The sequence below is a fragment of the Alligator sinensis genome, unplaced genomic scaffold (assembly GCF_000455745.1).
Source record: "Alligator sinensis unplaced genomic scaffold, ASM45574v1 scaffold753_1, whole genome shotgun sequence".
In the NCBI taxonomy this organism is placed as follows: Eukaryota; Metazoa; Chordata; order Crocodylia; family Alligatoridae; genus Alligator; species Alligator sinensis.
In genome coordinates this window covers 603,275-620,273 of record NW_005842625.1, presented here as the reverse complement: position 1 = coordinate 620,273, position 16,999 = coordinate 603,275, and the positions used below count along the sequence as shown (strand labels likewise).

Genomic DNA, 16,999 nt, shown 5'->3' with positions numbered 1-16,999 from the left:
GGGTCTGGTTATAGAGAAAATGGAGTGAATTCAGAGACAAGCAATTCAATGATATAAGAATTAATATGCAAACCATGAGGGAAGCTTGGCAAAAAACTAAGTACATTTATGGTTGGAGAAAAGAAGATTTAGCATTATAATTTTCAAGTATTTGAAAAAGTACCTAAAGAAAAGGGCAAGATTTTTTCGCCTTTGCTGTGGACAGCAGGATACAGGCAAAGGCTTTAAACTGCAGCAAAGCAGATTTAGATCAAATCTCAGGGAAAAAAAAAACAACTTAGAAACAATGGAAAAAGCTGCCTAGGAAAGTTGTGAAACCTCCTTTTTCAACAGTTTTCAAAAGGAGACTAGAGCACAATTACCTGGGATGGTTTAGAACAAGTGCATCTGTGCAGAAGATTGGATTAGGTGATTGAGGTTCTTTCCACCCTTTTGATTCTAATCTCAGGTCTCCAGTTTAATATTAATAGGTGAGAACTTTTTCAGTACTTGGATGAAAAATCTCCGTAAAGCATCAGTGATACCATGACATTAATTCTATTAGGAAAATGTTTTATTGTGCCAGTAAAAATCCATTCTTTGCCCAACTTAACCTGGTCCACACAGGACCAAACCATATCTAAGAACATTGCTAGAGGTTACTGCGCTGCTGCAGAGACAGGATTAGTTTTGTATGAATTCTAAAACAGAGACCCTAAATGCTTGAGGTCATTTTAAGTGCCACAAGATCTTTCAGAACAAGGGTGGCCAGCCTGCAGCATGTGTGCCACAAATGGCACAGAGAGCCTGTGACACATGGCAGACAGGGGAGGGAGCAAGGAACACTGTGGCAGATAGAGGCAGGGAGCAGAAACCAGAGCAGCAGGTCTGGCAGGGAACAGAAAGCAAAGAAGCATTTCATATAGAGGAAGGGGACCAGAGTGGCACTCAGGGAGGGTGCAGGGCTTATATTGTGGCATGCCTGCCTAGAAGTTTGATCCTTACTGTTTTAGAGCGTGACCTTAGGTACCCCAAATTGACCTGGATACAGGCAAATGCATTCTCTCCAGCAATTTCAGGCAAATATAAAATTCTATGCTTCTTATCTTCAGTCTGCTTTATGCAAAGTTAAACATTACTTATTCATTCAAAATTAATATTCTTACCTTTTTTGATATTGATGATTTCACTTTCTTAAAAGCTTCTTCGAAGTGTTTTTGTCCAATCTTGATTTCTCCTTAGAAAAAGCACACAGTACAATAACTTAACGACTAGAAATTACTCATATACAATACCACTACACACATGGACTAATACCATTTTCTAAATAAATTCCAAGACAACATTAATGAAAATATTAAGATAATGAATTTCACTAACTGCACAGTCTATTATCCTCAGTGAGTCAATGGTTTCATGAACTTTGAATTTCCATGGTGTATCTAATGCAAGCTATATGAACCTGAGCAACTCCTTTGTCCCTCTCTGCATCAGTTATAGGGCATCTAAATTATGACAATACATATATTTTAATAGGACTGTTTTAGATACAGCATTGATACCCAAGGCCTTGACCAACTGTAGCATACATTGAATTCAACTAGAATTTAGAGTGCTCAACACTTGAAAGTAAGGCTTAAAATGACTCACTAAAATTAAACAGAAGTTTGTCTGTGATAAAACTAGACAATTATGGCTTCCTGGTTTCTAAGCTTGTGCTTTAACAAGACTGTACACAGACAAGGTGTTCTAGTATAAAGGGACTGCACCCTTTACACAGGCTGGCTTATACCAGCATCTTATCAGTACTTTCTGGTGCTCAAAGGATCAGGTGATTGGTTGCCCCCATTATCACTGATCCAACCTTGTATAATCTGTAGACATAACAGGCCAGCCCTTTACCCATATCTCTATCCAAAAACCCCCATGTTAATAAATCAGTCTTAATGACCCTCCACTACCACCTTTGAGAGAGGCCTTCGTTAACCTGCTGCTGGCCACAAGAATTTCATTCTAAAAGAAAAAGTGGGTATTTTCTTGCGCTCTCATGCAAATGTCTTGACGTATACATATAATTAACATCCTCCAAAATCAAGTTGCTACACAGAATTAGTACAATAACTATCACGAATACAGGTACAGTACAGTTTTATTGGACATACTGAATTAGCTGATTATGTTACTTTAAGGAACTTTTCAGCACCTGTTCGGTACTGCATTTCATCAAGATATGTCCAGCTTCACAAGAATGCCCTACCACTGTCTTTAGTAAATATACACCGAGAGGCCTTGTGTATCTCTATCCAAAAAAACCCCACATTAACAAATCAGTGCAGTCAATTCAGGATTTCTCTGTGCAAAAGGATGGAAAAAATCTGTCACTACTAATCAGGATTTGGACCTAACTGTACTAAAGGTCAATAAAAACTGTAAAAAGAAAGAGGAAAAAGGTGGCAGTCTCTCCTTGCTTCATAACGTCCAAGTATTTCCTTGTTCTTTTCTACAAAATTCATATATACATACAAAGTCTGATGTCCTTCTTCCTCCTCTTGTTCATTTTAAGTTAACCAGGACAATTGCATTATTCAAATAAGAAGAAATCAAACAAAGGCTAGATCTTACTTTTAAGGCTCACCATTGTAGCATAAGCGAACAAATTCAGCAGCCTCAGTACTTATGGGAGAACAGCTACAGCACACGTTCCTTCTCACAAGCCATGAGTTAGGTGGGATGTTATTCTGCCTTTCTTGTTAAGTGTGTGCGAGTATTTCATTTTGTGTTGGCTCTTAGGTCGGGGCACGAAGAATACATCTGAAAATAGTTTGACACACCTGCTCTACACCAATGATGGTGGATGCCAGGAAGAGAAATAAACGGGATGGATCACTCTAGATACACCCTTTTCAATGCTATCCCTCTAAAACATCTGCTCCTGCCACTGTTGAAGACAGGCTACGGGGCTAGACAGATTACTGATCTGACCCAGTAGGGCACTTATGTTCTTCAAATGGGTAAACATGGCTTTAAAACCACAAGACCTGGTATAGGGACTTCAGGTGCAGTACTTCAGACAACTTGCTGATGAAACAATAGATTTCAAGTTTGTGGGATCCCTTAGTGACAGCTCTTCATTTGCATTTCTGAAAAATCAGAAATTTCAGTGGGTAGAATTTGCATGGGACTGATTCACGCTTCCCCTGCACCCCATCACCAAAGACCTTAATGACTGCTGAGCACATTGTGGGATTGGATTTTGCACACGGGGATCTTAACACACTGTGCTTCCTCCCCATATACACGCAGGAAAAAAAAAATCTGTCCCCTGGGAGAAGTATAATCATCAGGATTTTCTTGATCCCAGAAAGGACACTCAGCTTGTTCAAACTTAACACTTCCTGATCCAAATATATAAAATTATATACATTCAATAATTTGCTTAACATGTGGTAACAGCACAGGAGTTTACCTCCAAAATGCATAATTACTTTTAGGTAGACAAGGTTCCTTGGGTGAATCTGATATCTTTTATTAGACCAACCCAAATAGTTGGAGAATAGTTATTAAGCAAGCTTTCGGGTTCAAAAACCCTTTGTCAGGCTAAGGCAGTTTCAGCAGTTGGTGTGTGCTTTTCCTAGATGGAATGAAAAGTAAAGAAGCCAGGGGCTGGGCTGGTATGCATACAAGATAGGTATGTCCTTAGACCAACACGGCTACAACCTACACCCCTAATTACTTTTACACTTTCTAGTCCTATCCATGCAGAATTAAATCCATTCCAGTGCACCTGTTGTATTCATCACTCTCTCCTAGAGATGCCGCCTCCCAAAGGGTCTTACATATTGTCAACACATATTAACAACTGTTGTCCTCTTAGTAAATTCCAACAGTTTAAGCAGCCTAACTTCAGAATTATCTTGAACTACTTTATAAACTTTCCCAACTTACTCATCTTCCCTTGGTTGCATTTCAACTTTTAAAAAAAGATCAACTTACCTTTCCTGCTTTTGCTCTTCTGCAAGGCCATTTCTCGTCTCAAGGCACAAAGAGAAGCTTCACGCACTAGAGCAGAAAGATCTGCCCCGCTAGAGATAGATATGGAAAGAAGGAGCTAGTTTAGGTCAGACGTCAACCAGCTGTCTGTGTCCAATGACACACACAAAAAGGCAGGAGAGTATTAAAAGATGGAATGATAATAGAACAATTGGTCAACAGCATTTATATCTGCAAAAAGAGAATGAACTTCCTTACTTATAAAAAAAAAAAAAAAAAGAATTACTGATGATCAGAGCAAGTACAAGGATTTAAAGATTTACTTCTCTCAGAATAATTTACACAAATTGGGATGGGGTGCAGAGAATGGTTAGAGAGTTTGGTACAAAAGTAACACGTTTTTCAAACAACAGTTGGATTAGATTCATTCAAAGGATGCTGTGATATCATGTGAAAGATTATAGAGTGAAGTGCATTTGATCCCGAGTAAAGCTTCTGTTGTAAGAGACACAAGAGAAGGGAATAAATGGCTTATTGACTCTTTGCTGAAATGCTGCACCCACAAGATCTCTCTAAAGCATCTGGATTAGCCATTTCTGATGCTAAATGGGGCTTTAAATTTACACTGCAGACATTCCCTGTCCACAGTTATTCCCATGTTATTTTGTCTACTCCCCAGGCCCCAGTTCCTTTTACTTTTTTCCCCCGTTGCTACCAGTTTATTTTGAGGGATTTTTGCTCATCAGTTTGCTCTTTCCAGACATCATTCCTGCCTTCTCACCCTCTTTCCAGTTGAGCTTGGCAGGGACTGCCCATCACAAATCAAGCCAGTACTTGCTATGCATTATTTCTTCCTACCTCAGAGCTAATAAGTAATTTTTTTGCAGGGCTACCTATTGTCATGGATAAAAAAGGGGAGAGACCTGACAGACTGACTGAGAGTGAGCAAATCTAGTCATGCCTCCTCACACACAGGTTGAAAAATCCTGATTTTACACTTAACACACTGCTACCCACAAGTAAGTGATCAGGCCTATCTAGCAACGGTGGCAAACAATCAACTTTTTTTTTTTTTTAAGTTTTAAAACAAATTATTCACAAATCCAAAGATGGTTACATGCCACCAAATTGAAACATCCATTCTTTGCTTAACCTTGTCCAAGCGAGTCTTCAGATAATGTTATACCCTAACATGAAATACTAGCACCCTCCTCATTTGAGCAGAGGCAGGAAAGAAAGCATCTGTGAATGTGAGTGCTGCCCTTCAATCTTGCAGGTGGAAGCTGGGACAGACAGTGCAAACTTCATGTTCTGCAAATTCCATTTTGGATTAGAGCTGTAAATGTGACTTTTACTGGGCAGTGTAACCTCTATTTTGAGTTAAGACAGGCAAGAAGGGCTGAAAACTAGTCCAATCCTGACATGGTCAGTCTATTCTGGGCATTGTGTGGCCATGTTAGATGGGGAGAAATGTATTAGAGAGACGAGGGACTCCTACACCCATGCATGGAGCCAGCTTTGATGCACTCTGGCAGCCTCGTGTGTCATGTGTATCAGTGTCGCCATGTTTCTCCATGCTGACAAAATGGCAGTGGCATGCTTTGAAATAAAACACATCTGATGAGCTTTAGTTCAAAGTGCCCTGCTGCCATTTTTTCAGCATGGAGACAAGCAGTGATTCTGATACACGTGACGTGTGGAACCTTTTAAGTAGCGCGACTTACTAGGAATGCCCTCCCTGCCGCTGCTTTGTGGTCCTGAGCAGCCCTATCATGCTGATGCCTTGCCTGTGTTGTTGCCCCTTACTCCCAAGCCACACCCCCTCCAGAGCCCCTTACTCCCAATGCAGTCTCTTGCCCCCCCGGGTGCCCCTCACTCCCAAGCTGCAGCCTCCGCCCCTCTGGTGTCCCTCGCTCTCAACCTGCAGCCCCACTTCCCTGCTGGTGCCCCTCACTCCTGACCCACAGTCCCCCACCCCCCTGGGTCATGCTGGTGCCCCTCACTCCCAACCCACAGCCCTCTACCCCCCTCAGCCTTGCTGGTGTTCCTCACTTTGGACCTGCAGCCCCCTGCCGCCAGCCAGAGGGGGCTCCCAGCTGCCTCCGTCTAGCCATGCACAGACTACAGGATGGTGGTCTGGGGGAACCCAGTGGAGACAGCCTGCATGCAAAGCACCTCATGTAGAAGCACGAGCAGTGGCTGAGGCATCACATGCTGCCCTGTGCCGCCAGCTGAGGCTGGGGCTGGGGCTGCAGTGCAATGGAGAGGACCAACACTGTGCTCCACAGCAGCAGTGTGAAGTGGAGCATGGCTCTGGCCCAGGCCATTCTGTGGGCAATGGGAGGAGTATGAGAGGAGGAGCACTGTGCCAGGTGGCCTGGCACCCCCCAGCGCGTCTTGGCTGCTGTGCCCCTGAGAGCACAAGAATCAACTCTGGCACCACTGACCTGGCCATACAGCTCCCTGGAGCCCCCAAAGGACCCCCTCCATCCCCTTCCCCTGCTAGAAGGGCAGATGCCTGCAGGCAGGCCCCACTGGCAGCAGCACAGAACTGGGACCACTGGTAACACCTAGCACTATCTTAGACCTCTCTACCCAAAGGTGCCTGGACACCTTCCCCACCTCCACACCCCCTTGTCACCCGCATGTCCCACCCCCAGCACTCTGGACAATCCCCAAGCCATGGCCCTCCATTCCTCTTTTCCCCACCACCGACTTACCTTTATCCAGCTGCCAGAGCTACTACCACCACCCTGCCTGGCTGTAGGCTGGCCACATTCATGTGCATGCGCGCACACACACATGGCACCCCCTGATGCCAATCACCCTCCCTCTGCTCCTCCCAGCCCCAAGCAGATACTTGAAGGCTGGAAGGCTGCCAGCCTGTAAGGGGAAACCTGCAATTTCCCACGATTTTTCTCCTTTAAAAGGGGAAAGCCAATTTTTTCTGCAGCAAACAGAAAACCTGGATCCCTGCTGATTTCAGCAGTGGGTAATAGAGAGGAAAAGAGGAGGGGGAGGAGCAGGGGCACCACCTGATAAGCACCACTGGCCATGTCAGGTTTGACCTAGAAACCACTACACATAGCCCAAGCAAAAGTCTCTGTTCTGTAACTAATGCCCAACTGCAATGATAAGGAGAAGACAGTCTTAGATAAAGGAGGCTTGAAAACAAAAACAGAATTAGTGGACTAGGGCAAAGAACTGATTTAAATATTAAGATTCACACCCCTAGGTGGGGAGAAAGTATGCTAATGAAACATACATGTATGGAAATGAGATACATAGCTAAAACACAGGTATAGAGACATGCTCAGTAAAGAACTCCTTGCGTCACTCCCTTATAACCAATTAGCAAACAAGAATGCTTATGAAGGTCCAATACTCCTGTATAAAAGATGCTTAGAATTGAGAATCTGTGTGCTTGTTACGTGAAATTATTCCGCTTGCACCTTGTATTGCTAGCAATAAATCTTTATACTTTCACCCCTGGTATCTTTATTGGCTTTTGCATACCGGGCACGATCCCAGACTTGAGCTGGGGCTCAACAGCCAGATGACACCTCTGCAGGCTGGATCTGGCCTGCAGGCCATATTTGATAGTGATGCTCTAGTGCTTTCAAGAGTAAAAGTATCTGTGGTTAAACTCCTCTGCTGAGCCTATGTTTCTTGTTTGACTACCGTGATCTATCCAAAAGGTTTTAATAGATGTCAGAGCTACCCCAGCTAAGAGGGCATGTATAAACAGCTGGAGCACTGGAGTTCACATTTTAGGCTCCCACTGCCAAAACAGGACATCAAGTACTCTCCCAAGGTATCTGCACCTGGGAACCCAGCAGATTCAGAGCTGCAATACAGTTATCATCAGTCACTACCCAGACCAAGAGGGCCCAAAAGCATATGGACCCAGGCCAGAGTTGCATTTACAACACAGTGGTGTGTGCCCAGACAGGGGAACCTGGGTCAAGTTGTAACAACCACAAGCATTCTCTTTTTATAACAACACAGCACACCAGCTGAAAGACTATTTTTGCTAGGAGGAGCATAAATCATAGTTTAAGAAATTGCAAATTTCTTAAACTATGATTTAAATAGCTGCTTACTAATTATCTTTCTTGCTTTACTATATAAACCAGTTTTATTGCACAAGTAAGACATGTCAAGAGCACATAGTGTTTTAAGGAAGAAGCTTATTGCCATTAGTGATAGTAAAACCCTAATAAACAATCTAATTGTTCAATGCTTTTATGGAGTTGTACGCATCTAGAAATTTGCAAATGACTAACAACTGGTTGCCATCTCATGGAATTTACCTCAGATAGTGTATACTTAAGAATTTGCATGACAGTGAAGGGCATAACATACACTCCCTTGTCTGTCAAATAACAGCACAACATTTGCTCATTCATGTTAATTGTATCAAAGGAGACATACACTCTAGTTTCACTTATCCAAATAGAACATCCCGAGTTTAGAGCTTTTATATGTCATATCTGCAGTGTGATGTAAATTTTATGGGAAGAGATGTAAAGGAAAGAAGAGAGATGGCAAAGCTGCCTTCGCTAAGCAGTTTTTTTTGCAGGTGATAAAAAGTCAGGCACCTGAACACTCCTATGTAAGAAAAGGAAGTCTGTTGCATCAAGAAAGTCTTATTAAATTCCTGGATGGCTTCTTTTTATTAACAATGAGGTAGCACACCTTCATATAAGCCAGAGGACATTTGCTAGTACAGGAATTAGAGTTAAAAAAGAAGTCACTCACGTGTAACAATCACAGCGCTGATCATAAGCAATTGCTTCAAGGTTTACATCCGTGTCCAATGGAGGCTGAGTACCATCCTAAGAAGTTGGCAGTGATAGCAGGGAAGAGAGAAAGACAAAAAGCCCCAAAATGACTAATTCAACCACAAATAATATTGTCCTCAAGCAATATACATCCTGAAACTACAAGAGCAGGCCTGGGCACTAGTGCATCTCAAAAACAGACAAACAGAATGGACTGCATTTAAAGAAACATTTGGTGTTGACTCAGTGGAAGAGAACACCGGAGAATCCTACTTCGATTTTGGGATGTTCAAGTTTAACGTTTTGGGTTTTTTGGGGTTTTTTGGGTTTTTTTTTTTTTTTTTTTTTTTTTTAAGAGCAATGCAAAACTAATATGTTTAGCACATTAGTACTGACATTCAGCACAATGGTATTGACATATTTTTTCAAATATATTTCAAGGGACTTCATTGCAAACAAATCTTTGTCATGAGCTCATGGTCTAATGCAGGGGTCTCAAACATATAGCCTGGACCTGGCCTATGTAGCCACTTCATCTGGCCTGCTTGTTACTGGTGGACTAGGGAACTTGGGGGCATGGCTAAGGGAACTAAGACCTGCTGTAGAAGATGATGCTCCAAAACCCCATTGGACATGGCTGTTGGTAGCAGGCAGGCAAGCAAGGGCTGTCCCAATAGCACTGCTGCCACCACTACTTGAACTGCCTTTGCCACTGACTTCACCACCACCACTTGCCCCACAGTTCAGGTTTGGCCCAGGGCATAGGACAAGATGGGTCCCAGGATCTAAGTGCATGAGCAGATATAACAAAATTAGTAGATGGTCAACTACTGATCAAAACTTCATCTCTGGCAGAAAGAGGGAGAAACTTCATCTCTGGATGAAATATGGCAAGTGAGATAAAACTGCATGGAAGTGAGGAAGGCAGGATGCAAAAGGTGACTAGAAAGAGACAAAGACTGATCAGGAATGAATCCTGTATGGAGTATAAGAAATAGATGGTGGGACAGAGGAAAAGCAGAGACAGGAACAAGGCCCAAGTCTGGAGCGCCTTTAGGAGAGAAAAGGCTTTAACCTAGAAAGAAAAAGCAAAATAACTTTAAATTTAGTACTTTTCTACTCACTGACAAGTTAAGTATTTGCAGGCCAGACAGACACAGCTTTATGTTATTATGATAAAGGTTTTCCCTATTGGTTTCATATGCAAAGCAGGATGTTTGCCACCTGTGCTGAAGCTGCACCAGGCATGCAGTTTTAGGTTTCATTAGTACTCTTACTTTACAGCTTGCATGGGTTCATTGAAATTGAGTCCTTACACAATAGCACCCTGCTTACCTCTACCTTTCTTACTCTTAGGGGTTCCTCTCTTAAGCTCCTCACTGATCTTTTTTCTTACAAAGTTGCCAGTCTGTAAACACCCACTTTTACTATGAATGACCCTGTCTTCTTCCTTAACACATACCACTTGTGCTATGCCTTTTACTCTCTAAGCCCCCACTGTACTCCACCCACAAAATGACTGTCGGGCCCCGTGTTCTGCCTGTGAAAATTGGGGGGCAGCTGCCCCGAATTTAGCATGTCCCTAATTATGTGACCTTACAATTTAGATGACAAGACTGCTACAAGGACAGTTCACCACGTGCCTTTAATCCATTGTTTTCTGTAAAGTCTGCCTCTGAAGGTTCATGTTTATGTAATGCAGGGGTGTCCAACCTTTTTGAATGTGGAGCTGGATCATGAACTTTTTATCACCCAGTAGGCCGGCGAGCCATATTCATATTTTATCACCCCGCAGTCCATACGTTGGACAAGCCTGAAATAAGGCAAAGCTGGCATAAACCCCCACCTGTGCTCACCTAGTGACAAACTACAGCAAATGATGTCCTGGACCAGCCATCCCAACAGCTGGGGCCCCCCTTCTGCCTACTACAATCACCATTTGAAGGCAACCCCAGAAGATATTTGACAGCCGTGTTAAAATATGTGACCAAACCGATGTAGCCGGTGCTCTCTCGCAGGCCAAGGGGCTGCCTATGCCACTGCTTCCCTAGGCCTTGCCCACACCAACAACACTGCTGCCTAAAGTCTTGGCAGCGCTGGGGCTCAGCCAACGTATGAGATGGGGGACGGCGGAACTGCAGAAGCGAAGCTGGTTCCCAGCCTGGCAGGGTCTCAGGCCTGGTCTGCCCAGGGCGGCTCCTGGCAGGGGAAGGCCTCAGGGGAACATGGGCCGCTTTGCTCCTCCACGCTTCCCTGTGGCGAAGGCAAACGGCCCCCAGGAGGGTGCAGGCAGCTGCCGTGGCAGGAGAGCAGCACCTAGCCCAGCCACAGGAAACAACAATCCCACTCCCCCCGAGCAGCGCAGTCCCACGAGCTGGTGCTGCCCAAAGTGGGCTGGAGCGAGGCAGCCACTGCACTGCAGCTCCTCGCCCGCTCACTCACACGGCCCCGCTCACCGTGGTGCCCAGCTGCCCGCACACACAGCCCCGGTGGCCTCAGTGCTGCGAGCCCAGAGTGGGGGACCCAGCAGACACTGGCTCCCGTTGCCTCACCCCGCGGAGGTCACGCCAGGACCCTGCCTGCCGAGGCCCCCCCGCCCCGGGGCTGCCCTGCTGACTGCCTGTGCTGGGCGCCATGCCCCATTTCTGCCCCATGGCTGAGCCCAGCAGGTTCCAGGAAGCAGGCAGGACACCGGGGCAAGGGGCTGAGCCAGAGACAAGTAAAAGTGGGCGCTGTCGCCAGTTTGTCTCATCAGGCACGGCTGGGGCAGCCCTGCGCTGCACAGCCCTTGGGGCAGTGGCAGGACCCAGCTCACGTAACATGGGAGGTCACGCAAGCCTGGCCCCGCGGGGGTGAGCAGCTCCCCTCCCCCACCCGCCTGTCCTGAGCGAGGGACCTTGGGCCTCAATGCGGCCCGCATGTTGGACATGCCTGATGTAACGTAACCAGCAACTGAAGGTTTAAAGAAGAAACACCCAGGAGTTCTACAGCACATAATACCACCTACTGCAAAGAGGTGACAGATGCTAGTCTGTCCAACTTCAGCTCATGTAACACAAGGTAGCACAATGCCCAACTTTTGCCTAAGAACTTCCAGGTTTTCTTTATTGGTATCAAAAAAGAAAAAAAATAACCCGTTTTTAAAAGACACTTTGCAGGCCATCTTCAAAAGAACCTTTTATAAGTGTAATTTCAGTCCATAATCAGTCCTCTCAAAGGACTGACAAACATTATGTTACAAAAACCTCCAAGTTTTTTCATTGTTAATTATTGGCTTTTGGAGATTATTAGAGATAACCTTTTAATCTTTACAATCTTTAAAATGGCAAATTTCTCCACCGGTAGTAACAAACTCACAAGCTCAACATTATTTCCATGAGGCTGTAATATGCCATGTGAAATTTGTTCAAGGCAAATCAGACATCCTGAGTCTTGCATAACTTGATGCATCTCTATATTACATTTGCCTATTAATAGGATCTTATCAAAATTCTATTATTAACAAAACATTTTAAATTTTATTTCTTATTAACCTTTATACAGTTTAAAGCAAAGTTCCCTTGGAGTGGTCTTTGAGAGTTTCTTGCACATTATTTGGTCTTGAAAATCTCATCCCTCCTGTGGACCTAAAATAGTTGTCTTCACAGCTTAAGAAAATGCCATGGGACACTTTTCCAGAGCCTATACTCAGGGCCTAACAGTAGGAAGCAATAGAATCCAGAGCTCATGCAGGGAAAAGAGTGCCATAGATGAGATTCACAGTGAAAAAAATTATAATTTTCTCCTTAATTACTTGATTCTGCAACCCACACACACACACACACTTGTCAATTTTAATGGGAATTTGTACAGAAATACTGCTGGACAACATGTATTTGGGATTTGTGCATCAAGATTCAAAATTCTACATTCAAACACTTTGTCAGGGCAAAGGTAGCAGGCCCAGTAGATATAAGGAAGTCTTCTCTGCATGTTTCCCATTGAGCTATGACTCATCTTATTATACTTGTCCAAATTTTGACCATCAGTGGCAGCATTTTCTGTTATAATTCTTTTGTAGAGAAGTTCCTATTGTCACTCATAACAGCTGATTTCTGTCAGCCTTTACAACTCTGTAAACAATTGTTTGGCTGAATTTTATTGATTTAAAACAAACATTAGTTATTTTATCATGCTTCATTGTATAAGGGCCTGCAATTCTTCTCTGGCTTTAGTTTGTATTGCACCATCCCACTCAACTTCAAGATAAGCATTTCTTTCCAATTACTCACTTTAGTGATAGTCTTCAAGATGGCAAATCGATCTGCAGGAGGTGGCAAACCCACGTAGAGTGTTTTATCCAGTCTGCCAGGTCGCAAGATTGCTGGATCAATTATATCTGACAGGAGAAAGAGAAAACAGTTTATGTATTAGATGCAATATTAGCCAACATTTGAAGCTCTGAGAGCTAAGGACAGTTACTAAGTAGTTTGTGTTTCTGTCAGATAAATCTCCTCACTGCCTAGTTCACTCACAAGCCTGGTATGACACAAGACTTGCCCTGAACTGCCAGCTGATAGATGCAGACAAATCTTTCTTAACGGCAAGTATTCAATGAACATTCATCTATCACACTTAACATGGCTGAGCAAAAAATTCCACGTGAATTCACAGCATGAAGAATATTTTCAGTTTGCTCTACTGGGGAAGGGGAGGCAGCAGGCAGGAGAGTTCTCTCCAAATCAAGTATTGTGACAATGTCTAAAAGTCTATATAAAAGATGCATCTGAGCAAAGTGTAGCTATCTACATAGAAAAGGGTTTTTTTTTTTATAAGAAGTTCAATTTTTATTGAATAAACTGTAGTAGTTTAGCCTTCCTTCTTGATAATTCTCTCAGTTAAAACATGAACACACAAACAAACATTTTCACTGGGTGTTAATTAGCTGTAGAGCAGAAGTGTACACATGGGCAGTTACTGCAGACAAGTGGTCATATTCTAAGTCTCCACTCCATTTTGTTTCACAGTAGCATGTCCATGTGTCCTTGTCCCATAAGAGAGAAAATTGCGTATCCATACATTTGAAAAATGCTTGGTCCTCTGCAAATAGATACCATTCACTTCTTACTTGAAGACTGAGTAACAAAAATTAAAATAAAAAAATTGCTGTATTCTTCTTTTAGAAGTGCCAACAACAAACCAGGTCCTCCCCCAAGATATAGTAGTTGTGCATCCAGCAGACAAACTATTCAAGATTTCCCAAACAAGCTAACAGTTTTTAAATTGAGGGGGCAAAGAAAATTTCTACCAGCTATTGTTATTGGTCAAAAGTTCAGGAAAATTATCTCCACTACTCAATAAACAGTTCTCTCACTTTTCTTAAGACACAAACATATTTCAGTTAATGTCTTTGGCCACATACAGACATTCCATTTGTGCCAAGAGAAAAAGCAAAGCCTATCTCTGAGCACAAACAGGCATATCAAGGGATTTCTTGCAGATTACTGGCTCTTCCACAATAAGTTAGATTGGGTAACTCAAAAGAAAATTTCCCTCTTCCCGATCCAAACTGAAGGTCTATATACACTTCTCTCAGGTAAGGAGGACACCTAATATCCCAAAGTCCTTTGCTCTTGCTCCCTCCTAGAGGGGGAGGGAAGGAAAGCACTGGCTCATTGATAGCTTGCCCAGAGGCAAGCTGTCAGGGAGCCCTATGGGGGGGCCTTTCCATAAAAAATTATCCCCCTCCCACCTCAGTCAGCTGATTGGTGGCAGAAGGGGATTCACCTGCAATGGAAAACCTCCAAGAAGTTGTTCCCCCAGCAAGAGAATGCCCCTGCCAGTCTTCTGCGCGTGCATAGCGCATTCTCTGGGCTGCTTGTGGCAGTTGCTGCCAATTAAGCTAAAGAACAGTATTGGCATAAGAACAAAGTGGATACAAACTTGTATTTAGTCTGGAAATTTAAAAATATTCTTATAGAGTTGTGAGGTTCTAGAGCTAAAACCGGTCTTGTTGTCAAACTTGTATTGAGTTTGGAATACTTTTTTTAATTTCCTATAAAGCTGTGAGGTTCTAGAGCTAAAACCAGTCTTGTTTGGCTTGCAGGTTTGCATATTGTGCTCTGGGCACAAAGGTTGCGAGATCGAGGCTGGGTATGGGCAGAGACTCATCTGGGAGGTGGCTGTGAGGAAATTTTAACAGTGGAACAGGTTACCCACCTGAGCGGTGGTGTAAGCTCCATGCTTGGAGTTTTTGAAAACCTGGCTAGACAAAGCTTTGGCTGGGATGATCTAGTTGGGGAAGGTCCTGCTTTGAGCAGGGGGTTGGACTAGATGACCTCCTAGGTCCCTTCCAACCCTAACTTTTATGATTCTAACAGTCTTCCAGTCAGAGGCCTGGGGGTAAAAAGCTTAACTACTTTTAAGATCATAAACGTATCAAGTTCTAAGGAGATTGTATGATATAGTGCCTGTGATAGCAGAGTACTCAAGGAAGCATGTTTTCCTGTTGGAGTTAGTTTTTTCTTTGACCAAAATGGTGGAGGGATAGATTTCAAATTGATGTATTAAACTTCCCTCTCGATCAGGGAAATTAAGAGTTAACTTATAGGATTAGTGTCACGGTTTGGTATGTTGTTCTTGTTGTAGACATAGTGCTATATGTGGTCATTTATCTTTTCTGGCACAAACACACTTCACAGTTACAACATACGTACTTACATAATAATTTTCCCTGTAACTAATACACATTCATCAAATGACAGTAAGTCCTTCCAATAAAAATCAGATCTGGTTTCAGTGTACCAGATACCATAAAAATGTACATAACAAATGAGACTAGTCACTGCATCCTCCTTCTTAACAAAAGATACAATTATCGTATCACATAGATATAAAATTGTAAAAGTACTTTGCAATTAGATGAAACACAACATTTTTCTTACACAGAAAAAGTTCTTTCAATTGAATATGCAGGAGACAGAGGCACAAGGTGAGTGACTTTTTCATAGATAGCCACTAAGTTAGTGACAAACTCTAGGGGCATGTCCACACCTGCAGGCACGTGCGCTTGCAGCAGCTCAAATAGAAACGGTGCAAATTTGAGCTGGGGCTTTTTGCCTCAGCGCACACGCCCAGACATGCACTTTGGTGTGGGGCAAATTGTGCCACTTGGGGCAAAATAACCCTGCCTGGCTTCTCTCGGATCTGCAGCCGGGGGAGCTAGAGGCTGGGGTCAGCACCTGTGCTGGCCCCAGCAGTATAAAAACCTGCCCTGGCAAGAAGCTCAGGGCTACTCACAGGAGCTTCTGAGGCCTGGCCAATTGGTACCTGGGGACACTACCCCTTGTGACAGCTGGACTGCTGAAGCAGCCCCAAGAGTTCCCTGCACCCTCTACACACTGCAGCACTCTGGCAGGAGGGACTGCTGCCTGGCTGTGACCTGCTGTCACCTGCAACAGCATGTGGCCCCAAGGCTGCATGCCTGCCAGACCCAGATGGGGACTGTATGGCCATTAGAGGCATCTGCACCTCTGGGCCAACTGCCAGTAGGCTGTAGCTTCCCAGTTGGCCTTTGTGCCACCACCCAGCCATCTGGGCAGCTATTGCCCAGAAGATGTTCTCAGTGTGGTGGCCTGCTTTGAACTGTCAAAGCATGTCCTCCTGGCCCCAAGTGGCCAGGAGGTCAGCCACCTCCATCTGGGTCCCAGATATAGGCTCTGAGCAGGCTCCTTGCCTGGGTCCTGCCACTTGCCTTACTAGCAAGAGTTCTAGTGTTCCCTATTTAAAAACTGCAAAAATCCCTGATAAAAAAAATCCTGAAGTCACTCTTTAAAATACACCCAATTCAATGTTATATAAATATATATAAAATCAAGAGAGAGAAAGAAAATCAGTTGGGCAATGTTTTATTGATATATTTACAATTTTAAAGCAATTTGTAAGCCTACCAGTGCCTCTATCATCATAATAAAATAAATTCTAAATATCTATACAGTTTGGCATTGACTTTTGGCTTTTCTGTCATAGAAAAATCAGAGCTGTCTTTACCCCCTTCACTCACCAGAATGTGCAACACTGAGTAGCACTGATCTGCCAGTGCCCTGACCCTACCCTTGCCCCTCACTCTCAACCCACAGCCTGCCCCCCACCCCAGTCCCCTCACTCCTCACTCACAGGGCTAGGTACATGGGTGAGGGGTTTGTGGGGGTGGCTCCCCTGCCCCCTCCCCCCGCAGGGCACAGCCCCCCTGTACAGCTCAAGGGCTG

The 16,999-nt window shown here is 43.9% G+C and overlaps 1 protein-coding gene across 7 annotated transcripts in view; it reads right to left on the bottom strand.

Annotated features, from left to right (window-relative positions):
* NVL (nuclear VCP-like) overlaps positions 1 to 16,999 on the bottom strand; it is a 76,611-nt gene that overhangs the window by 13,363 nt on the left and 46,249 nt on the right. For 5 of the 7 annotated variants that reach the window (XM_025215137.1, XM_006033369.3, XM_006033366.3 and 2 more), the window contains 4 exons: positions 13,025 to 13,131; positions 8,731 to 8,807; positions 3,973 to 4,061; positions 1,146 to 1,216 (listed from right to left, as the gene is read on the bottom strand). In XM_025215137.1, coding sequence (XP_025070922.1) covers positions 1,146 to 1,216; positions 3,973 to 4,061; positions 8,731 to 8,807; positions 13,025 to 13,131 — 344 coding nt within the window. Of the gene's footprint in view, positions 1 to 1,145; positions 1,217 to 2,614; positions 2,791 to 3,972; positions 4,062 to 8,730; positions 8,808 to 13,024; positions 13,132 to 16,999 lie in introns of all 7 variants that reach the window. The other 2 variants (XR_003096161.1, XM_025215136.1) reach the window with 2 other exon arrangements.